This window comes from Hyla sarda, chromosome 5 (genome assembly GCF_029499605.1).
Source record: "Hyla sarda isolate aHylSar1 chromosome 5, aHylSar1.hap1, whole genome shotgun sequence".
Taxonomy (NCBI): domain Eukaryota; kingdom Metazoa; phylum Chordata; class Amphibia; order Anura; family Hylidae; genus Hyla; species Hyla sarda.
Window position 1 is genome coordinate 383,082,977 of NC_079193.1, and position 24,744 is coordinate 383,107,720.

A 24,744-nucleotide genomic window follows, 5' to 3' on the forward strand; every position below is an offset into this window, starting at 1 on the left:
AGAGAGCCAGCGCCCAGGAGAGGGGACCAGGGGCAACTGAGAGGGGACCAGGGGCAACTAAGAGGGGACCAGGGGCAACTAACAGAGCCAGCGCTCAGGAGAGGGGACCAGGGGCAACTGAGAGGGGACCAGGGGCAACTAAGAGGGGACCAGGGGCAACTAAGAGGGGACCAGGGGCAACTAACAGAGCCAGCGCCCAGGAGAGGGGACCAGGGGCAACTAAGAGCGAACACCCAGGAGAGGGGACCAGGGGCAACTAAGAGGGGACCAGGGGCAACTAAGAGGGGACCAGGGGCAACTAAGAGGGGACCAGGGGCAACTAAGAGAGCCAGCGCCCAGGAGAGGGGACCAGGGGCAACTGAGAGGGGACCAGGGGCAACTAAGAGGGGACCAGGGGCAACTAAGAGGGGACCAGGGGCAACTAAGAGAGCCAGCGCCCAGGAGAGGGGACCAGGGGCAACTAAGAGGGGACCAGGGGCAACTAACAGAGCCAGCGCCCAGGAGAGGGGACCAGGGGCAACTAAGAGGGGACCAGGGGCAACTAAGAGGGGACCAGGGGCAACTAAGAGGGGACCAGGGGCAACTAAGAGGGGACCAGGGGCAACTAAGAGGGGACCAGGGGCAACTAAGAGGGGACCAGGGGCAACTAAGAGGGGACCAGGGGCAACTAAGAGGGGACCAGGGGCAACTAAGAGAGCCAGCGCCCAGGAGAGGGGACCAGGGGCAACTGAGAGGGGACCAGGGGCAACTAAGAGGGGACCAGGGGCAACTAAGAGAGCCAGCGCCCAGGAGAGAGGACCAGGGGCAACTAAGAGGGGACCAGGGGCAACTAACAGAGCCAGCGCCCAGGAGAGGGGACCAGGGGCAACTAAGAGGGGACCAGGGGCAACTAACAGAGCCAGCGCCCAGGAGAGGGGACCAGGGGCAACTAAGAGGGGACCAGGGGCAACTAACAGAGCAAGCGCCCAGGAGAGGGGACCAGGGGCAACTAAGAGCGAACTCCCAGGAGAGAGAGGACCAGGGGCAACTAAGAGCGAACACCCAGGAGAGAGAGGACCAGGGGCAACTAAGAGCGAACACCAAGGAGAGAGAGGACCAGGGGCAACTAAGAGCGAACACCCAGGAGAGAGGGGACCAGGGGCAACTAACAGAGCGAACACCCAGGAGAGAGGGGACCAGGGGCAACTAAGAGCAAACCATAACACCCAGGAGAGAGGGGACCAGGGGCAACTAAGAGCAAACACCCAGGAGAGAGGGGACCAGGGGCAACTAAGAGGGGACCAGGGGCAACTAACAGAGCCAGCGCCCAGGAGAGGGGACCAGGGGCAACTAAGAGGGGACCAGGGGCAACTAACAGAGCCAGCGCCCAGGAGAGGGGACCAGGGGCAACTAAGAGGGGACCAGGGGCAACTAACAGAGCAAGCGCCCAGGAGAGGGGACCAGGGGCAACTAAGAGCGAACTCCCAGGAGAGAGAGGACCAGGGGCAACTAAGAGCGAACACCCAGGAGAGAGAGGACCAGGGGCAACTAAGAGCGAACACCAAGGAGAGAGAGGACCAGGGGCAACTAAGAGCGAACACCCAGGAGAGAGGGGACCAGGGGCAACTAACAGAGCGAACACCCAGGAGAGAGGGGACCAGGGGCAACTAAGAGCAAACCATAACACCCAGGAGAGAGGGGACCAGGGGCAACTAAGAGCAAACACCCAGGAGAGAGGGGACCAGGGGCAACTAAGAGGGGACCAGGGGCAACTAAGAGCAAACACCCAGGAGAGAGAGGACCAGGGGCAACTAACAGAGCGAACACCCAGGAGAGAGGGGACCAGGGGCAACTAAGAGCGAACACCCAGGAGAGAGAGGACCAGGGGCAACTAAGAGCGAACACCCAGGAGAGGGGGGACCAGGGGCAACTAAGAGCGAACACCCAGGAGAGGGGGGACCAGGGGCAACTAAGAGCAAACACCCAGGAGAGAGGGGACAAGGGGCAACTAACAGAGCGAACACCCAGGAGAGGGGGGACCAGGGGCAACTAAGAGCGAACACCCAGGAGAGGGGGGACCAGGGGCAACTAAGAGCGAACACCCAGGAGAGAGGGGACAAGGGGCAACAAACAGAGCGAACACCCAGGAGAGGGGGGACCAGGGGCAACTAAAAGAGCGAACACCCAGGAGAGAGGGGACCAGGGGCAACTAAAAGAGCGAACACCCAGGAGAGAGGGGACCAGGGGCAACTAAGAGCGAACACCCAGGAGAGAGAGGACCAGGGGCAACTAAGAGCGAACACCCAGGAGAGGGGGGACCAGGGGCAACTAAGAGCGAACACCCAGGAGAGGGGGGACCAGGGGCAACTAAGAGCAAACACCCAGGAGAGAGGGGACAAGGGGCAACTAACAGAGCGAACACCCAGGAGAGGGGGGACCAGGGGCAACTAAGAGCGAACACCCAGGAGAGGGGGGACCAGGGGCAACTAAGAGCGAACACCCAGGAGAGAGGGGACAAGGGGCAACAAACAGAGCGAACACCCAGGAGAGGGGGGACCAGGGGCAACTAAAAGAGCGAACACCCAGGAGAGAGGGGACCAGGGGCAACTAAAAGAGCGAACACCCAGGAGAGGGGACCAGGGGCAACTAAGAGCGAACACCCAGGAGAGAGGGGACCAGGGGCAACTAAGAGCGAACACCCAGGAGAGAGGGGACAAGGGGCAACTAAGAGCGAACACCCAGGAGAGAGGGGACCAGGGGCAACTAAGAGCGAACACCCAGGAGAGAGGGGACCAGGGGCAACTAAGAGCGAAAACCCAGGAGAGAGGGGACAAGGGGCAACAAACAGAGCGAACACCCAGGAGAGGGGGGACCAGGGGCAACTAAGAGCGAACACCCAGGAGAGAGGGGACCAGGGGCAACTAAGAGCGAACACCCAGGAGAGAGGGGACCAGGGGCAACTAAGAGCGAACACCCAGGAGAGAGGGGACCAGGGGCAACTAAGAGCGAACACCCAGGAGAGGGGACCAGGGGCAACTAAGAGCGAACACCCAGGAGAGAGGGGACCAGGGGCAACTAAGAGCGAACACCAAGGAGAGAGAGGACCAGGGGCAACTAAGAGCGAACACCCAGGAGAGAGGGGACCAGGGGCAACTAAGAGCGAACACCCAGGAGAGGGGACCAGGGGCAACTAAGAGCGAACACCCAGGAGAGAGGGGACCAGGGGCAACTAAGAGCGAACACCCAGGAGAGAGGGGACCAGGGGCAACTAACAGAACGAACCATAACACCAAGGAGCTCTGTGATATATTATAATTCAATTGGGTTATATTATGTCTTATACCCCAGTCACCTTCTAAGCTGCACTCACTATTCTGCTGTTATATCATGTCTTATACCCCAGTCACCTTCTAAGCTGCACTCACTATTCTGCTGTTACATCATGTCTTATCCTCCAGAGCTGCACTCACTATTCTGCTGTTATATCATGTCTTATACCCCAGTCACCTTCTAAGCTGCACTCACTATTCTGCTGTTATATCATGTCTTATACCCCAGTCACCTTCTAAGCTGCACTCACTATTCTGCTGTTATATCATGTCTTATACCCCAGTCACCTTCTAAGCTGCACTCACTATTCTGCTGTTACATCATGTCTTATCCTCCAGAGCTGCACTCTCTATTCTGCTGTTACATCATGTCTTATCCTCCAGAGCTGCACTCACTATTCTGCTGTTACATCATGTCTTATCCTCCAGAGCTGCACTCACTATTCTGCTGTTACATCATGTCTTATCCTCCAGAGCTGCACTCACTATTCTGCTGTTACATCATGCCTTATCCTCCAGAGCTGCACTCACTATTCTGCTGTTACATCATGTCTTATCCTCCAGAGCTGCACTCACTATTCTGCTGTTACATCATGTCTTATCCTCCAGAGCTGCACTCACTATTCTGCTGTTACATCATGTCTTATCCTCCAGAGCTGCACTCACTATTCTGCTGTTACATCATGTCTTATCCTCCAGAGCTGCACTCACTATTCTGCAGTTACATCATGTCTTATCCTCCAGAGCTGCACTCACTATTCTGCTGTTATACCATGTCTTATCCTCCAGAGCTGCACTCACTATTCTGCTGTTATATCATGTCTTATCCTCCAGAGCTGCACTCACTATTCTGCTGTTATATCATGTCTTATCCTACAGAGCTGCATTCACTATTCTGCTGTTATATCATGTCTTATCCTCCAGAGCTGCACTCACTATTCTGCTGTTATATCATGTCTTATCCTCCAGAGCTGCACTCACTATTCTGCTGTTATATCATGCTCTGATGTGGTTCTTCTGGGATCTCAAGTTACTTCCAGAGCTGCACTCACTATTCTGCTGTTATATCATGTCTTATCCTCCAGAGCTGCACTCACTATTCTGCTGTTATATCATGTCTTATCCTCCAGAGCTGCACTCACTATTCTGCTGTTATATCATGCTCTGATGTGGTTCTTCTGGGATCTCAAGTTACTTCCAGAGCTGCAGACACCTGAACACGTCCAAAATAAGCAAAACTGTAACTGCTGCTCTGGATGTGACTGCAGAGTAATACACAATGGTTTCATAGTCACATGACCTGTGAGTAGTCGGGGTCACAGATCTTCATAGAGATGATCCATTATGTGACCCCTGGATGGGCCGGGCCCAATGTCCCCCCCCCCCCCCCCCCAGTCTGACTCCTCCAAAGAGTGTACACCTATAAAGACTCACCTGCTCTGGCACTGAAGGAGTTAAGAGGCGTAAGGTGAGGGGGGGAACACCAGAGGGGCAGAGACGGGTCTGTGAACACAAGAGGTTCTCAGGGTCAAAGGTCAATAATGAAAGGAAAGTATTTCTGGATGACAATTGTTGGTGACAAGTGATATCATGGAAACACCCCAAACTATAACCCACCCCGGCCCTAACCCGCAGGGGTCAAGATTTATATAAGCACCCCCCCCCCCCCCCGACATTACAACTCTCTGTGTGTTACATAGGACTGCAGGTCACATCTATACATTATCTGTACTCAGAGAGATATCACTGTGTTATCTGTGGTGTTACATAGGACTGCAGGTCACATCTATACATTATCTGTACTCAGAGAGTTATCACTGTGTTATCTGTGGTGTTACATAGGACTGCAGGTCACATCTATACATTATCTGTACTCAGAGAGTTATCACTGTTATCTGTGGTGTTACATAGGACTGCAGGTCACATCTACTACATTATCTGTACTCAGAGAGTTATCACTGTTATCTGTGGTGTTACATAGGACTGCAGGTCACATCTATACATTATCTGTACTCAGAGAGTTATCACTGTGTTATCTGTGGTGTTACATAGGACTGCAGGTCACATCTACTACATTATCTGTACTCAGAGAGTTATCACTGTTATCTGTGGTGTTACATAGGACTGCAGGTCACATCTATACATTATCTGTACTCAGAGAGTTATCACTGTTATCTGTAGTGTTACATAGGACTGCAGGTCACATCTATACATTATCTGTACTCAGAGAGTTATCACTGTTATCTGTGGTGTTACATAGGACTGCAGGTCACATCTATACATTATCTGTACTCAGAGAGTTATCACTGTTATCTGTGGTGTTACATAGGACTGCAGGTCACATCTATACATTATCTGTACTCAGAGAGTTATCACTGTTATCTGTGGTGTTACATAGGACTGCAGGTCACATCTATACATTATCTATACTCAGAGAGTTATCACTGTTATCTGTGGTGTTACATAGGACTGCAGGTCACATCTATACATTATCTGTACTCAGAGAGTTATCACTGTTATCTGTGGTGTTACATAGGACTGCAGGTCACATCTATACATTATCTGTACTCAGAGAGTTATCACTGTTATCTGTGGTGTTACATAGGACTGCAGGTCACATCTATACATTATCTGTACTCAGAGAGATATCACTGTGTTATCTGTGGTGTTACATAGGACTGCAGGTCACATCTATACATTATCTGTACTCAGATAGTTATCACTGTTATCTGTGGTGTTACATAGGACTGCAGGTCACATCTATACATTATCTGTACTCAGAGAGTTATCTCTGTTATCTGTGGTGTTACATAGGACTGCAGGTCACATCTATACATTATCTGTACTCAGAGAGTTATCACTGTTATCTGTGGTGTTACATAGGACTGCAGGTCACATCTATACATTATCTGTACTCAGAGAGTTATCACTGTGTTATCTGTGGTGTTACATAGGACTGCAGGTCACATCTACTACATTATCTGTACTCAGAGAGTTATCACTGTGTTATCTGTGGTGTTACATAGGACTGCAGGTCACATCTATACATTATCTGTACTCAGAGAGTTATCACTGTGTTATCTGTGGTGTTACATAGGACTGCTCTATTTTGGTCCTTGTTGTGTTATGAGGGTCTATGGATAGACCCCACTTATGTGCTGTGTAAATTAGAAGCGCAATGTGAACGTCATCCAACATGTCAACGGAAACTCAACACCATTAAACACACAGGGTGATGGGAGTCGGGCAGGCGGCCAAATATGTGAACTGTTACAGATCCCACCAGTCCTGCCCCCCCCTGGGTCTACCATGGGATCCAGGGAGAGGTAATGATTTATGAGGGGGTTGGGCCCCAGCTGGTAATGACCCCTGAGTCACAGAAAGACAGGAATGGACCAACAGCTGCCCAACCCCCAGAAAACAGAGGCCCCTATGTATCCCCTCTGGTGTATACACCTGTCTAAGGGCCCCAATAATCATCACCAAAGGTATAAAGATCCTTTACAAGATTCCAGCACTGTGCGGGGGGGGGACACAAAACTGATTTACTGTAATAACAGAGAACAATAGATTATATTCACCTGTCCTACAGTCACCTCTCCCCTCCTGACATGGCTGATAACAGAAAACAATAGATTGTATTCACCTGTCCTACAGTCACCTCTCCTCTCCTGACATGACTGATAACAGAGAACAATAGCTCTACTCACCTGTCCTACAGTCACCTCTCCCCTCCTGACATGGCTGATAACAGAAAACAATAGATATATTCACCTGTCCTACAGTCACCTCTCCTCTCCTGACATGGCTGATAACAGAGAACAATAGATTATATTCACCTGTCCTACAGTCACCTCTCCCCTCCTGACACGGCTGATAACAGAGAACAATAGATTGTATTCACCTGTCCCACAGTCACCTCTCCTCTTCTGACATGGCTGATAACAGAGAACAATAGATATATTCACCTGTCCTACAGTCACCTCTCCTCTTCTGACATGGCTGATAACAGAGAACAATAGATATATTCACCTGTCCTACAGTCACCTCTCCCCTCCTGAAATGGCTGATATCAGAGAACAATAGATTATATTCTCCTGTCCTACAGTCACCTCTCCTCTCCTGACATGACTGATAACAGAGAACGATATATATATTCACCTGTCCTACAGTCACCTCTCCCCTCCTGACATGGCTGATAACAGAGAACAATATATATATTCACCTGTCCTACAGTCACCTCTCTCCTCCTGACATGGCTGATAACAGAGAACAATAGATGATATTCACCTGTCCTACAGTCACCTCTCCTCTCCTGACATGGCTGATAACAGAGAACAATAGATGATATTCACCTGTCCTACAGTCACCTCTCCCCTCCTGACACGGCTGATAACAGAGAACAATAGATTGTATTCACCTGTCCTACAGTCACCTCTCCTCTTCTGACATGGCTGATAACAGAGAACAATAGATATATCCACCTGTCCTACAGTCACCTCTCCCCTCCTAAAATGGCTGATAACAGAGAACAATAGATATATTCACCTGTCCTACAGTCACCTCTCCCCTCCTGACATGGCTGATATCAGAGAACAATAGATTGTATTCACCTGTCCTACAGTCACCTCTCCCCTCCTGACATGGCTGATATCAGAGAACAATAGATTATATTCACCTGTCCTACAGTCACCTCTCCTCTTCTGACATGGCTGATAACAGAGAACAATAGATATATTCACCTGTCCTACAGTCACCTCTCCCCTCCTGACATGGCTGATATCAGAGAACAATAGATTATATTCACCTGTCCTACAGTCACCGCTCTCCTCCTGACATGGCTGATAACAGAGAACAATAGATATATTCACCTGTCCTACAGTCACCTCTCCCCTCTGACATGGCTGATAACAGAGAACAATAGATTATATTCACCTGTCCTACAGTCACCTCTCCTCTCCTGACATGGCTGATAACAGAGAACAATAGATTATATTCACCTGTCCTACAGTCACCTCTCCCCTCCTGACATGGCTGAGAACAGAGAACAATAGATATATACACCTGTCCTACAGTCACCTCTCCTCTCCTGACATGACTGATAACAGAGAACAATAGATAGTATTCACCTGTCCTACAGTCACCTCTCCCCTCCTGACATGGCTGATAACAGAGAACAATAGATATATTCACCTGTCCTACAGTCACCTCTCTCCTCCTGACATGGCTGATAACAGAGAACAATAGATATATTCACCTGTCCTACAGCCACCTCTCCCAGGCCTAAATTGCTGATAACTACTCCCTGGCCACGTAGCACTTGAGACGCAATGTATTGTGGGTAACAGTCTGTCCGAATACAGAGGTGACAACTGCCCCAGTGGGGAGTCACCCAGCTCTCCGAAGACCCTGATAATATATACAGATCTCATTCTACACTCCATCGCTTTTCTGTGTCAGTCTGCACCGCAGTTCTTGCATTGTATTCATGAACAAGGACACTCAGGATGAACAAGGTGCAGAATGATTTTGGTTATAAATCCCGCACCATCCGTGCTCCCGTCTATCTTTGCACCAAGGTCTTCGCGGTGATGGCGGCTAATGCCGTATGATTGATCCCGCCGCTGCGGACGCCCAGGTTTTCTTCATTGTGATCATTAGTAATTCAATTTTCTCTTTTTATTAGTCCTCCCTTATCTGCACGGCAGCGGCGGCGTCTGACCTCTCCGCACACGGGAAAAGGTTCTCAAATCTTCTCCACAGGGGGAGGGGGCGACGCCCGCCACGAATAAAGTTTAATGTTGATTGTGATGGAATTTCTAATGGCGAGGAAATTGATTGAAGGCGGCCATTCCGGCACGGCAGTAACTCAGGGGGTGACGGCGGTGGCGGCAGCGGCTCCTGCACCCGGGGCTTGGGTTATTTAAAACAATCCAATTTGCAAGGATAATTATATATTAGGCTTTTATCAGCGGTAAAAAATGAGCGTGGAGGGGGCGGATATTTTTTTTTTTTTTGCGCGCCTCTTTTATACGGGGCCCCGGCATTAGTGGTTATTGCTGCAAATGACTAGATATCTGCTTCACTTCACATAAAGGGGAAATTGGGCGATCAATTACTGCGGGGAAGACGGGCGGCGCTGGCACAAGGCTGCCCCCTGCTGGATGGACGGCAATGTGCAGACTGACCACGGGACACGCAACAATGTAATTGTATGCTTAAGCTGCTGCAGAACCTCACTGTGAAGAGGAAAACAGCGATTCGTGTTAGTAGAATGAAGATTCTGCTCTGTCTTCAGAAAGACTCCAGACTCATACATGTAAGCTGCACTGACACTTCAGAAAGAGGTGCTGCAGCAGCTGAGGTGTGGAATGTAAGAAATGCGGTCCTCTGTGAAAAACGTATATTTATAAAAGGTATTTCTAAGGCAATATTTTCCAACAAGAGTGCCTCCAGCTGTTGCAAAACTACAGTTCCCAGCACAGCTGTTGGCTGTCCGAGCATCCTGGAAGTTGAAGTTTTGCAACAGCTGGAGGAACCCTAGTTGGGAAACACTGTTCTAAGGGAAAAAGTTACTGACCAGCCACAAGACACAAAGCACATCACATCCAGCAAAACAATTCCTTATAGATTGCAGTCTCTCTCTTAGGCTGGGTTCACACCACGTTTTTTGCGATTTTTGCGATACTGACTCCTCAAAACCGGACTAAACTGTTTCAAAACGCGTGTACAAATTTTAACCCGTATACGGTTTTAAAAATTATGTCCAGTTGCATCCGTTTTTTAAGAAAAAACATAAACGTTTAACTTTTCACTCCATTATGAATAAAGTTTCACTTGTTTGATTGAAATTCCAAAAAAAAAAAAAAAAACGTGCAAAGTCAAAAACCGTATGGTGAAAACCGGATGGAACCGTACGCACATACAGTTCTGTACGGTTCCCATTGACTCTAATGTTAAAAAAAAAAAAACGTATATGGTTTTATACGGTATTGCACCCGGTCCAAAAACTGTGGTAGGCTACGGTTTTGGGTACAGGAAAATGCATACGGTTTTCAATACGGTTCCGTACGGTTTTCAATACGGTTCCGTACGGTTTTCAATACGGTTCCGTACGGTTTTCAATACGGTTCCGTACGGTTTTCAAATTCAAACTTATCTGGGAACTGTATTGAATAAACGTGGTGTAAATGCAGCCTTAGCTTTTACCAAATGGAGCTTTAACAACCATGGCCGGCCTGGACCGTCCCGCTGATGTTGTTGTTACAAAGTATCAAAAAGTGAAAGACAAAGACACATCCTGGACTAGTCCTGTCTTATTATTGTATCCAGTCTTGAATCTCTCCAGACTCCCCAAAAAATAAAGGGATCACTAAGATAACACATCCTAGATCTGAATGAATGAACTAATCGTATGAAATCCTTTCCTCTTTACATAGTTGAATTCGCTGACAACAAAATCACCAAAAATTATCACTGGAAATCATCAACCCATGGAGGTCTGGATATGGAGTCACCCTCAAAATCACAGTGGAAAACCCCCCTACAGGCCGATCCAACTTTATGTAATGTCCTTAATACAAGTCCCAAAGAGGCTCAGTAGTGTGTGTGGCCTCCACGTGCCCGTATGACCTCCCTACAATGCCTGGGCATGATCCGGATGAGGTGGAGGATGGTCTCCTGAGGGATGTCCTCCCAGACCTGGACTAAAGCATCCGCCAACTCCTGGACAGTCTGTGGTGGATGGAGCGAGACGTCCCAGATGTGCTCAATCGGATTCAGGGGAACGGGCGGCCAGTCCATAGCATCAATGCCTTCCTCTTGTAGGAACTGCTGACACACTCCAGCCACATGAGGTCTAGCATTGTCTTATATTAGGAGGAACCCAGGGCCAACCGCACCAGCATATGGTCTCACAAGGGGTCTGAGGATCTCATCTCGGTACCTAATGGCAGTCAGGCTACCTCTGCCAAGAACATGGAGGGCTGTGCGGCCCCCCAAAGAAATGCCACCCCACACCATTACTGACCCACCGCCAAACCAATCATGCTGGAGGATGTTGCAGGCAGCAGAACGTTCTCCACGGCGTCTCCAGACTCTGTCATGTCTGTCACATGTGCTCAGTGTGAACCTGCTTTCATCTGTGAAGAGCACAGGATACCAGTGGTGAATTTGCCAATCTTCCCGCACGGTGTTGGGCTGTAAGCACAACCCCCACCTGTGGACATCGGGCCCTCATACCACCTTCATGGAGTCTGTTCCTGACGGTTAGAGTGGACACATGCACATTTGTGTCCTGCTGGAGGTCATTTTGCAGGGCTCTGGCAGTGCTCCTCCTGCTCCTCCTTGCACAAAGGCGGATGTAGCGTTCCTGCTGCTGGGTTGTTGCCCTCCTACAGCCTCCTCCACGTCTCCCGATGTACTGGCCTGTCTCCCGGTAGCGCCTCCATGCTCTGGACACTACGCTGACAGACACAGCAGACCTTCTTGCCACAGCTCGCATTGATGTGCCATCCTGGATGAGCTGCGCTACCTGAGCCACTTGTGTGGGTCGTAGACTCCGTCTCATGCTACCACTAGAGTGAAAGCACCGCCAGCATTCAAAAGTGACCAAAACATCAGCCAGGAAGCATAGGAACTGAGAAGTGGTCTGTGGTCACCACCTGCAGAACCACTCCTTTATTGGGGGTATATTGCTAATTGCCTATAATTTCTACGTGTTGTCTGTTCCATGTGAAATTGTCAATCAGTGTTCTTCCTGAGTGGACAGTGGGATTTCACAATACTGGTATCAAGACAGATGCTGGACATTTGCACAAGTACTTGTACTCCCCGATACCTAATCTGATACCCCCGCAGGTATCACAGAGGTGCCCTGTGCTATGTCGCGCACAAACGGAACCTGTGGTTATTGCCGAACGTCGCTGATTGCGGTGATTTCTGGCATTAACCGTTTACACATTGTAATCAAAGTTGATTACGGGGTCTAAGAGCTGAGAGGACGTCCGGGGGTCCCTTATGTTTGGCTGCAGTATAAACTATAACATAGCATTGACCAATGTATATAATCAACAGATTGCATGTAATAGGCCCCTATGGGGACTAAAAAATAATAAAAAAACGTGCAAAAAAATAAATAAAAAAAATAATAAATGTGAATTAACCCATTCTATAATAAAAAAGTTTGAAAAGTTTGAAGAGTTTCAAACGCTGGAGCCAGGAGCTCGTGACGTCATAGACCCGCCCCATCATGATGTCATGCCCCACCCCCTCAATGCAAGTCTATGGGAGGGGGCGTGACGGCCGTCACGCCCCCTCCCATAGACTTGCATTAAGGGGGCGGGGCGTAACATCATGAGGGGGTGGGGCTGTGACGTCCAGAGCTCCCGACGCCAGCTCCAGCGTTCAAAACAGTTTGTTCCAAATGCTCAGAAGCGGAGTACCCCTTTAAAGGAGGAAGGGTGTATCTGTACGCCTTTGTCCCCCTTCTATAACAGGAGCTCAAGAGATGAGCCCACGTCATAGCGGGGTGGTCCCGTCGGCTATCTGCCACCAATTTTACTTTGTAATTACATCAATCATTTCACCACAAAATCTACGGCGAAACCAAAAAAAAATAATTATTTGTGGGACAAAATTTTATTTTATTTTTTTTAAATGCTAATTTGTAATTTCTGCCCACTTCAGTTTCTACACTTTTTGGTAATAATTATTCTTTAGGTCCATATGATTGAAAGGAAACCCAACTGATATAAGTTTGATTTTGCTTTGCTTCTGTTAAAAAAAAAAATTTTTTTTTTTTTTTTTTTTTTTAAATTGCACAAAATTTTCATCTTCTGAACCCTTTAAAGGGGTTATCCAGGAAAAAACTTTTTTACATATATATCAACTGTCTCCAGAAAGTTAAACAGATTTGTAAACTATTTCTATTAAAAAAATATTAATCCTTTCAGTACTTATGAGCTGCTGAAGTTGAGTTTCTCTATTCTGTCTAAGTGCTCTCTGATGACATCTGTCTCGGGAACTGTCGGGGGTGGTGTCCCCTCAGGTCCCTGTGGAGTAGGGGTGGTGTCCCCTCAGGTCCCTGTGGAGTAGGGGTGGTGTCCCCTCAGGTCCCTGTGGAGTAGGGGTGGTGTCCCCTCAGGTCCCTGTGGAGTAGGGGTGGTGTCCCCTCAGGTCCCTGTGGAGTAGGGGTGGTGTCCCCTCAGGTCCCTGTGGAGCATTGTATAAGTATGTCTGTGCATATTCTGTTCTATTGGCTCCCCTAGAGTCCTGAGGGGTCACCCTTGCTGTTTCTGTCCACCACCCTTGGGTGAGAGACCTCAGCTTTTATGTATTTGTGTATATATATTTTTTTTATAAAGTATATTTTGTACACTATTATTTCTCTAAACGGCTCCAATTTCATTTCTTGTGCTTTATCAGATTTAAATGGAGTATAAACTCCTATCAATATCCATAGTATGATTGTTTTTGGAAGGGCCCCCAGCCGGGATGCCATTATTGATTTTCTCCACTCAGGAGTTTTGCCAGCAATTCCAACTCATACATTAATATGATCCCTGGACTGCTAATTAAAATGCCATACACTGGCACCACCCTGACGTTTCGCCGGCCATAACCAGCTTTATCAAGGGTCGAGGTGCTAATACCCTTGATAAAGCTGGTTATGGCCGGCGAAACGTCAGGGTGGTGCCAGTGTATGGCGTTTTAATTAGCAGTCCAGGGATCATATTAGTGTATGAGTTGGAATTGCTGGCAAAACTCCTGAGTGGAGAACAACAATAACGGCATCCCGGCTGGGGGCCCTTCCAAAAACAACCATACTATGGATATTGATAGGAGTTTATACTCCGTTTAAATCTGAACCACGGACTGGGCTTTTAATGCACATCATAAAATAGTTTTCATTCTCTCACACTTTGAATAATAATTTTAAAGTGAAGAAAGAATAAAGTATAATTTTTTATATTTATAGGGTTCCCTAGTTTTGGGAAATTAATCCCATGAGGGCGTAAGCCTAAATGGCAAATTGGATATATAACCCTGGGAAACCCTTTGGATAAATTGGATTTGTGTCAAATAAAAAACCCTGTCACATGACATTTTAAAAAGGTATCTGTAATTGGTATCGGCGAGTACTTAAAAAAAAAAAAAAAAATTATAGCTACTCGTACTCGGTATAGGGACATCCCTACATTTTACATTTCCATTCACAGACCACAAGCAGAGATACAGCAAATGGGGAAAGAACTGAAACCTGAAAGTCTATTGGGGTGAAGAAGATGAAGTCAGGAAAGCCAAAGCCCTTAAAATGAAGAGACTGTGATGCCCCTCTGAGGGCCAGTCTAATATCAACATGACGGGCCCCGCTTCTACTGCAGTATTCATGAACACTACAACTACCATCATGTCCTGACAGCCAAGGGTCATCAGAGCATGACGAGAGCTGCAGTTTTTTTTTTTATGGATGACATGATGGGCAGCACCTCCTTGTAGAGAATGCTTGTAATACACAAACATGGCCACCAGATGGCAGCATAAAAAGCACTGCAGAGTTGTTTCTGACAAATAAAGCACTTTAAAAGGGGTACTCCGCTGCTCAGCGTTTGGAACAAACTATTCCGAACGCTGGAGCAGTCAGCTCGTGACGTCATAGCCCCGCCCCCTCATGATGTCACGTCTCGCCCCCTCAATGCAAGTCTATGGGAGGGGCGTGAGGTCACAGATGTCACGCCCCCTCTCATAGACTTGCATTGAGGGGGCGGGGCTATGACGTGACGAGCTGACGGCTCCAGCGTTCGGAATAGTTTGTTTCAAACGCTGAGCGGCGGAGTACCCCTTTAACAGCATCATTACAGCGTCATATTCTCCTACCTTCCCGAGTGGGGGGAGTCTGCTGCTGCTTGCCAGGAGGGGGCAGTCTCCGTAGACGGTGTTTGGATAAGTGAACCAGCACCCGGGGTGAACTTCTTTTTATCGTAGGTGGTGACTTCACGCGGGGAGAGCTTCGTCTGCGCAGGAAGTAGTGACTCCTCACCACCACAGGAGCCAAAGGAGAAGACTTTTTATCTACAGGAGACCTAGAAAACAAGAAGGACAGGAGTGAAGATCTCCAGGGATCACCCACTATCCCAGTAATACATATACTCCAGAGCTGTACTCACTATTCTGCTGGTGAGGTCACTATGTACATACATTACATTACTTATCCTGTACTGATCCTGAGTTATATCCTGTATTATACTCCAGAGCTGTACTCACTATTCTGCTGGTCTGGTCACTGTGTACATACATTACATTACTTATCCTGTACTGATCCTGAGTTATATCCTGTATTATACCCCAGAGCTGTACTCACTATTCTGCTGGTGAGGTCACTGTGTACATACATTACTTATCCTGTACTGATCCTGAGTTATATCCTGTATTATACTCCAGAGCTGTACTCACTATTCTGCTGGTGAGGTCACTGTGTACATACATTACATTACTTATCCTATACTGATCCTGAGTTATATCCTGTATTATACTCCAGAGCTGTACTCACTATTCTGCTGGTGAGGTCACTGTGTACATACATTACATTACTTATCCTGTACTGATCCTGAGTTATATCCTGTATTATACTCCAGAGCTGTACTCACTATTCTGCTGGTGAGGTCACTGTGTACATACATTACATTACTTATCCTGTACTGATCCTGAGTTATATCCTGTATTATACTTCAGAGCTGCACCCACTATTCTGCTGGTGAGGTCACTGTGTACATACATTACATTACTTATCCTGTACTGATCCTGAGTTATATCCTGTATTATACTCCAGAGCTGTACTCACTATTCTGCTGGTGAGGTCACTGTGTACATACATTACATTACTTATCCTGGACTGATCCCGAGTTATATCCTGTATTATACTCCAGAGCTGTACTCACTATTCTGCTGGTGAGGTCACTGTGTACATACATTACATTACTTATCCTGTACTGATCCTGAGTTATATCCTGTATTATACTCCAGAGCTGTACTCACTATTCTGCTGGTGAGATCACTGTGTACATACATTACATTACTTATCCTGTACTGATCCTGATTATATCCTGTATTATACTCCAGAGCTGTACTCACTATTCTGCTGGTGGAGTCACACAGTCTTACAGTACCCTACTAATCAGGCAGAATAGTGAGTACAGCTCTGGAGTATAATACAGGATATAATCAGGATCAGTACAGGATAAGTAATGTAATGTATGTACACAGTGATCTCACCAGCAGAATAGTGAGTACAGCTCTGGAGTATAATACAGGATATAATCAGGATCAGTACAGGATAAGTAATGTAATGTATGTACACAGTGATCTCACCAGCAGAATAGTGAGTACAGCTCTGGAGTATAATACAGGATATAACTCAGGATCAGTACAGGATAAGTAATGTAATGTATGTACACAGTGACCTCACCAGCAGAATAGTGAGTACAGCTCTGGAGTATAATACAGGATATAACTCAGGATCAGTACAGGATAAGTAATGTAATGTATGTACACAGTGACCTCACCAGCAGAATAGTGAGTATAGCTCTGGAGTGTAATACAGGATATAAGTCAGGATCAGAGTGTGTATATATATATATATATATATATATATATATATAGTAAATGCTGCAGGATATACATTCTCTTGTCTTGTACCTGGAGTTGCTCCTTCTCTTGATGATCTTGGTTTTGCTCTTCACCTTGTAGCTATTATGTGCAGGGTCTCTGTACGAGGCAGCGGCAGCCATCATTGCTGGTACGTTATGTTTGGGGGTGATGGGGCCGGCCCCCTGAACCCCTCTATGTAAGGCAGACGATTGGCTTGGAGAGGAATCGTTCACAGCTTTCCACTTGTATGGACTCTTCAGAGTTGCTGTCTTTGGGTTTGCGCCATTCTTTTTCACTTTCACTATCGCCGTGGGCTCCGGGGGCTTTTGTTTCTGGTCAGCTGACATTTTCTTGCCGCTCGGACTGACTTTTGTAGTCACAGGGGGTTTGGCCACCCAGATATATTTAGTCTTCTGACTTTTGTAAACTTTATTGGCAGTGGCGGCTTGATTGCATTTCTGGGGTGCGCTCAGTGCAGTCCGGGTAGAAGAACCTGCGTTGGGTTTGGGTTGAGAACAGTTCCCTTTGGTCTTGGCAGGGAACAGGGGGGGTTTCTTGGAGAGAGTCTGGGGGGTCGTCAGTACCTGGACCGGGGTAGGTTTAACCAATGGCATCGATGACACTTTCGGCTCAGGTTGGGACCTGAGGGTTTCCTTGGTATGGCCGTGGGCCGGAGCGCGGCTTCCAGACTCTATGGGTTGTGCCCCCCTTGGTCCAGATGTGGAGGGCACGGGACCAGTCGCCCAGGGTTTTAGTTGCGTCCGGCTCCCTTGAGTTGCTGAACTTCGCCATTTGAACGCAGACGCATCAGATGCGTTTCCAGGTAACTTTGGTTTCTCCAGGTTTCTGGAGGGGGCTGTGGCTGCCGGGATTTTGTGGGGGTCGTCCTCACCTGAGCTGTAGGCGGTCACCCCTGAAGCCTCTGCCCCCTGCGATGTCCGGTTCACCAGTGAATACTTCTTCCTCCAGCTGCTCTGATTTGTTGCAGGCTGGCGGTATCCTACACCACGGAACACCCCATGAGGCGGCGGGACGGGCGCCTGCCATCTTGGATTTGCTGGTGCGTTGCCATGGATATTTTTATGACTGTCGATCAAACCTGCAAATAAAAACATCACAATTTTGAGTGGACATGAGAGGCGCGAGGGAACGCACAACCTGAAGGGGGCGCGCGCAACAACCTGAAGGGGGCGGGCGCGCAACAACCTGAAGGGGGCGGGCGCGCAACAACCTGAAGGGGGCGGGCGCGCAACAACCTGAAGGGGGCGGGCGCGCAACAACCTGAAGGGGGCGGGCGCGCAACAACCTGAAGGGGGCGGGCGCGCAACAACCTGAAGGGGGCAGGCGCGCAACAACCTGAAGGGGGCAGGCGCGCAACAACCTGAAGGGGGCAGGCGCGCAACAACCTGAAGGGGGCGGGCGCGCAACAACCTGAAGGGGGCGGGCGCGCAACAACCTGAAGGGGGCGGGCGCGCAACAACCTGAAGGGGGCGGGCGCGCAACAACCTGAAGGGGGGGGGGCGCACTACAACCTGAAGGGGGGGGGGCGCTCAGCAACCTGGGGGGGGGGGCGCTCAGCAACCTGAGGGGGGGGCATGCGCAACGATCTGAGGGGGGGGGCGTGCGAACGCAACTACCTGAGGGGACGGCGCGCAACAACCTGAGGGGACGGCGCGCAACAACCTGAGGGGACGGCGCGCAACAACCTGAGGGGACGGCGCGCAACAACCTGAGGGGAGGGGGCGCGCAATAACCTGAGGGGAGGGGACAGCGCGCAACAGCCTGAGGGGACAGCGCGCAACAGCCTGAGGGGACGGCACGCAACAGCCTGAGGGGACGGCACGCAACAGCCTGAGGGGACGGCGCGCAACAACCTGAGGGGACGGCGCGCAACAACCTGAGGGGACGGCGCGCAACAACCTGAGGGGACGGCGCGCAACAACCTGAGGGGACGGCGCGCAACAGCCTGAGGGGACGGCGCGCAACAGCCTGAGGGGACGGCGCGCAACAGCCTGAGGGGACGGCGCGCAACAGCCTGAGGGGACGGCGCGCAACAGCCTGAGGGGACGGCACGCAACAACCCGAGGGGACGGCGCGCAACAACCTGAGGGGAGGGTGCGCAACAACCTGAGGGGACGGCGCGCAACAACCTGAGGAGGGCGCGCAATTAATTACAATCTGGAATCTTCTAACAGACTTTGCACTTCACCTCCTTCACAATGAATGGAAACATCTAAATCCAGAGGCTGAAAACCAGTCATGACCCGATCCTGCCCCCACAATGGCTGACAGTTCTCTCACTTACACACTGTAACAACCCATCAGCTGTGTGGCTAGGACTATAGGCCAGAATGGGTTCCTGAGCTCTGAGTGTAAATAATGGAGGTGTCTCCTCCTGTGCCCCCATCTCTCTCTCTCACCATGTACTCCTCCCTATCCCCATGTGGCCCATCTCTATTCCCTTTACTCCTCTCTCACCTTGTGGCCCCTCTATCCCTGTGTACTGCTCTCTCTCACACCCTGCGGCCCCTCCTCTCTCACACCCTGCGGCCCCTCTTCTCTCTCACCCCGCGGCCCCTCTTCTCTCTCACCCCGCGGCCCCTCTTCTCTCTCACCCCGCGGCCCCTCTTCTCTCTCACCCCGCGGCCCCTCTTCTCTCTCACCCCGCGGCCCCTCTTCTCTCTCACCCCGCGGCCCCTCTTCTCTCTCACCCCGTGGCCCCTCATCTCTCTCACCCCGTGGCCCCTCTTCTCTCTCACCCCGTGGCCCCTCTTCTCTCTCACCCCGTGGCCCCTCTTCTCTCTCACCCCGTGGCCCCTCTTCTCTCTCACCCCGTGGCCCCTCTTCTCTCTCACCCCGTGGCCCCTCTTCTCTCTCACCCTGTGGCCCCTCTTCTCTCTCACCCTGTGGCCCCTCATCTCTCTCACCCTGTGGCCCCTCTTCTCTCTCACCCTGTGGCCCCTCTTCTCTCTCACCCTGTGGCCCCTCATCTCTCTCACCCTGTGGCCCCTCTTCTCTCTCACCCTGTGGCCCCTCTTCTCTCTCACCCTGTGGCCCCTCTTCTCTCTCACCCTGTGGCCCCTCATCTCTCTCACCCTGTGGCCCCTCTTCTCTCTCACCCTGTGGCCCCTCTTCTCTCTCACCCTGTGGCCCCTCTTCTCTCTCACCCTGTGGCCCTCTTCTCTCTCACCCTGTGGCCCCTCTTCTCTCTCACCCCGTGGCCCCTCTTCTCTCTCACCCTGTGGCCCCTCATCTCTCTCACCCTGTGGCCCCTCTTCTCTCTCACCCTGTGGCCCCTCATCTCTCTCACCCTGTAACAGCTGGATTTGTCTCTTCAGAGACTCCTTCTCGTCCATGTTAGTAAACAGTCCGGGGCGCGGGGCGCACGGTGATGACGTCGGAAGAGATGCCCGATAACCGCCACTCAACGTCCCGCGCCATCCAGTGAAATACCGGCCACTTCACGACACCTCCATGTACGGCCACCGTTCACCGGGCGAACTTCGGTCTACCCTTCACTACCGCTGCCAGAAGCTAAAATGGCGGCTCATGTGCTACTGCGTCACAACTGCGCCCGCCGTCCTGACAGGCAGACGGTATCCTAGCAACCGGAGAAGCAGGAAGTATGGATCGCACGTCAGTCGGACCCCTCCCGTCTGTGTCACGTGGTAATGACGTCACCAAAGGTCCTGTAATCTCCTTTCACACCACGGGACGTGCATCAGTTATATCCTTCACTTGTGATTATACAGAGGATAGGAGGACAGGAGCAGCTACTGATAATAGGGGACAAAACACTCATAATAAAGGACAAAACACTCATAATAGGGGACAAAACACTCATAATAGGGGACAAAACACTCATAATAAAGGACAAAACACTCATAATAGGGGACAAAACACTGATAATAGGGGACAAAACACTCATAATAGGGGACAAAACACCCATAATAAAGGACAAAACACTCATAATAGAGGACAAAACACTCATAATAGGGGACAAAACACTGATAATAGGGGACAAAACACTCATAATAGGGGACAAAACACCCATAATAAAGGACAAAACACTCATAATAGAGGACAAAACACTCATAATAGAGGACAAAACACTCATAATAGGGGACAAAACACTGATAATAGGGGACAAAACACTCATAATAGGGGACAAAACACTCATAATAGGGGACAAAACACTGATAATAGGGGACAAAACACTCATAATAGGGGACAAAACACTCATAATAGGGGACAAAACACTCATAATAGGGGACAAAACACTGATAATAGAGGACAAAACACTCATAATAGGGGACAAAACACTGATAATAGGGGACAAAACACTGATAATAGGGGACAAAACACTCATAATAGGGGACAAAACACCCATAATAAAGGACAAAACACTCATAATAGGGGACAAACCACTCATAATAGGGGACAAAACACTGATAATAGGGGACAAAACACTCATAATAGGGGACAAAACACTGATAATAGGGGACAAAACACTCATAATAGGGGACAAAACACTAATAATAGGAGACAAAAAGCTCATAATAGGGGACAAAACACTGATAATAGGGGACAAAACACTCATAATAGGGGACAAAACACTGATAATAGGGGACAAAACACTCATAATAGGGGACAAAACACCCATAATAAAGGACAAAACACTCATAATAGGGGACAAACCACTCATAATAGGGGACAAAACACTCATAATAGGGGACAAAACACTCATAATAGGGGACAAAACACTGATAATAGGGGACAAAACACTGATAATAAAGGACAAAACACTCATAATAGGGGACAAAACACTCATAATAGGGGACAAAACACTCATAATAGGGGACAAAACACTCATAATAGGGGACAAAACACTGATAATAGAGGACAAAACACTCATAATAGGGGACAAAACACTGATAATAGGGGACAAAACACTGATAATAGGGGACAAAACACTCATAATAGGGGACAAAACACCCATAATAAAGGACAAAACACTCATAATAGGGGACAAACCACTCATAATAGGGGACAAAACACTGATAATAGGGGACAAAACACTCATAATAGGGGACAAAACACTGATAATAGGGGACAAAACACTCATAATAGGGGACAAAACACTAATAATAGGAGACAAAAAGCTCATAATAGGGGACAAAACACTGATAATAGGGGACAAAACACTCATAATAGGGGACAAAACACTGATAATAGGGGACAAAACACTCATAATAGGGGACAAAACACCCATAATAAAGGACAAAACACTCATAATAGGGGACAAACCACTCATAATAGGGGACAAACCACTCATAATAGGGGACAAAACACTCATAATAGGGGACAAAACACTCATAATAGGGGACAAAACACTCATAATAGGGGACAAAACACTGATAATAGGGGACAAAACACTGATAATAAAGGACAAAACACTCATAATAGGGGACAAAACACTCATAATAGGGGACAAAACACCCATAATAAAGGACAAAACACTCATAATAGGGGACAAAACACTCATAATAGGGGACAAAACGCTCATAATAGGGGACAAAACACTCATAATAGGGGACAAAACACTCATAATAGGGGACAAAACACTCATAATAGAGGACAAAACACTCATAATAGGGGACAAAACACTCATAATAGGGGGACAAAACACTAATAATAGGGGACAAAACACTGATAATAGGGGACAAAACACTCATAATAGGGGACAAAACGCTCATAATAGCAGACAAAACACTAATAATAGGGGACAAAACACTCATAATAGGGGACAAAACACTAATAATAGGAGACAAAACGCTCATAATAGGGGACAAAACACTGATAATAGGGGACAAAACACTCATAATAGGGGACAAAACACTGATAATAGGGGACAAAACACTCATAATAGGGGACAAAACACTAATAATAGGGGACAAAACACTCATAATAGGGGACAAAACACTAATAATAGGGGACAAAACACTGATAATAGGGGGACAAAACACTAATAATAGGGGACAAAACACTGATAATAGGGGGACAAAACACTAATAATAGGGGACAAAACACTGATAATAGGGGACAAAACACTCATAATAGGGGACAAAACACTCATAATAGGGGACAAAACACTAATAATAGGGGACAAAACACTGATAATAGGGGACAAAACACTCATAATAGGGGACAAAACACTAATAATAGGGGACAAAACACTCATAATAGGGGACAAAACACTAATAATAGGGGACAAAACACTGATAATAGGGGACAAAACACTGATAATAGGGGACAAAACACTGATAATAGGGGACAAAACACTGATAATAGGGGACAAAACACTAATAATAGGGGACAAAACACTGATAATAGGGGACAAAACACTCATAATAGGGGACAAAACACTAATAATAGGGGACAAAACACTGATAATAGGGGGACAAAACACTAATAATAGGGGACAAAACACTGATAATAGGGGACAAAACACTAATAATAGGGGACAAAACACTGATAATAGGGGGACAAAACACTAATAATAGGGGACAAAACACTGATAATAGGGGGACAAAACACTAATAATAGGGGACAAAACACTAATAATAGGGGACAAAACACTGATAATAGGGGACAAAACACTCATAATAGGGGACAAAACACTAATAATAGGGGACAAAACACTAATAATAGGGGACAAAACACTGATAATAGGGGGACAAAACACTAATAATAGGGGACAAAACACTGATAATAGGGGGACAAAACACTAATAATAGGGGACAAAACACTAATAATAGGGGACAAAACACTGATAATAGGGGACAAAACACTAATAATAGGGGACAAAACACTGATAATAGGGGGACAAAACACTAATAATAGGGGACAAAACACTAATAATAGGGGACAAAACACTGATAATAGGGGACAAAACACTCATAATAGGGGACAAAACACTAATAATAGGGGACAAAACACTAATAATAGGGGACAAAACACTGATAATAGGGGGACAAAACACTAATAATAGGGGACAAAACACTAATAATAGGGGACAAAACACTGATAATAGGGGACAAAACACTAATAATAGGGGACAAAACACTGATAATAGGGGACAAAACACTCATAATAGGGGACAAAACACCCATAATAGGGGACAAAACACTAATAATAGGGGACAAAACACTAATAATAGGGGACAAAACACTCATAATAGGGGACAAAACACCCATAATAGGGGACAAAACACTCATAATAGGGGACAAAACGCTCATAATAGGAGACAAAACACTAATAATAGGGGACAAAACACTCATAATAGGGGACAAAACACTCATAATAGGGGACAAAACACTCATAATAGGGGACAAAACACCCATAATAGGGGACAAAACACTGATAATAGGGGACAAAACACTCATAATAGGGGACAAAACACCCATAATAGGGGACAAAACACTCATAATAGGGGACAAAACACTCATAATAGGGGACAAAACACTCATAATAGGGGACAAAACACCCATAATAGGGGACAAAACACCCATAATAGGGGACAAAACACTGATAATAGGGGACAAAACACTAATAATAGGGGACAAAACACTGATAATAGGGGACAAAACACTGATAATAGAGGACAAAACACTCATAATAGGGGACAAAACACTCATAATAGGGGACAAAACACCCATAATAGGGGGACAAAACACTGATAATAGGGGACAAAACACTGATAATAGGGGACAAAACACTGATAATAGGG

At 47.9% G+C, this 24,744-nt stretch overlaps 1 protein-coding gene across 2 annotated transcripts in view; it reads right to left on the reverse strand.

Moving 5' to 3' along the window:
* Positions 1-20,548, reverse strand: part of ZC3H3 (zinc finger CCCH-type containing 3) — a 204,275-nt gene extending 183,727 nt beyond the window's left edge. Inside the window, exons 1-4 of one of the 2 annotated variants that reach the window (XM_056522897.1) lie at positions 20,266-20,548; positions 17,004-18,054; positions 15,186-15,391; positions 4,743-4,811 (exon numbers count right to left, since the gene is read on the reverse strand). In XM_056522897.1, the coding sequence (XP_056378872.1) occupies positions 4,743-4,811; positions 15,186-15,391; positions 17,004-18,054; positions 20,266-20,311 (1,372 nt within the window). In that variant the 5' untranslated portion in view covers positions 20,312-20,548. The remainder of the gene's footprint in view (positions 1-4,742; positions 4,812-15,185; positions 15,392-17,003; positions 18,055-20,265) is intronic. The other variant, XM_056522898.1, reaches the window with a different exon arrangement.
* Positions 20,549-24,744: the final 4,196 nt, after the last annotated feature.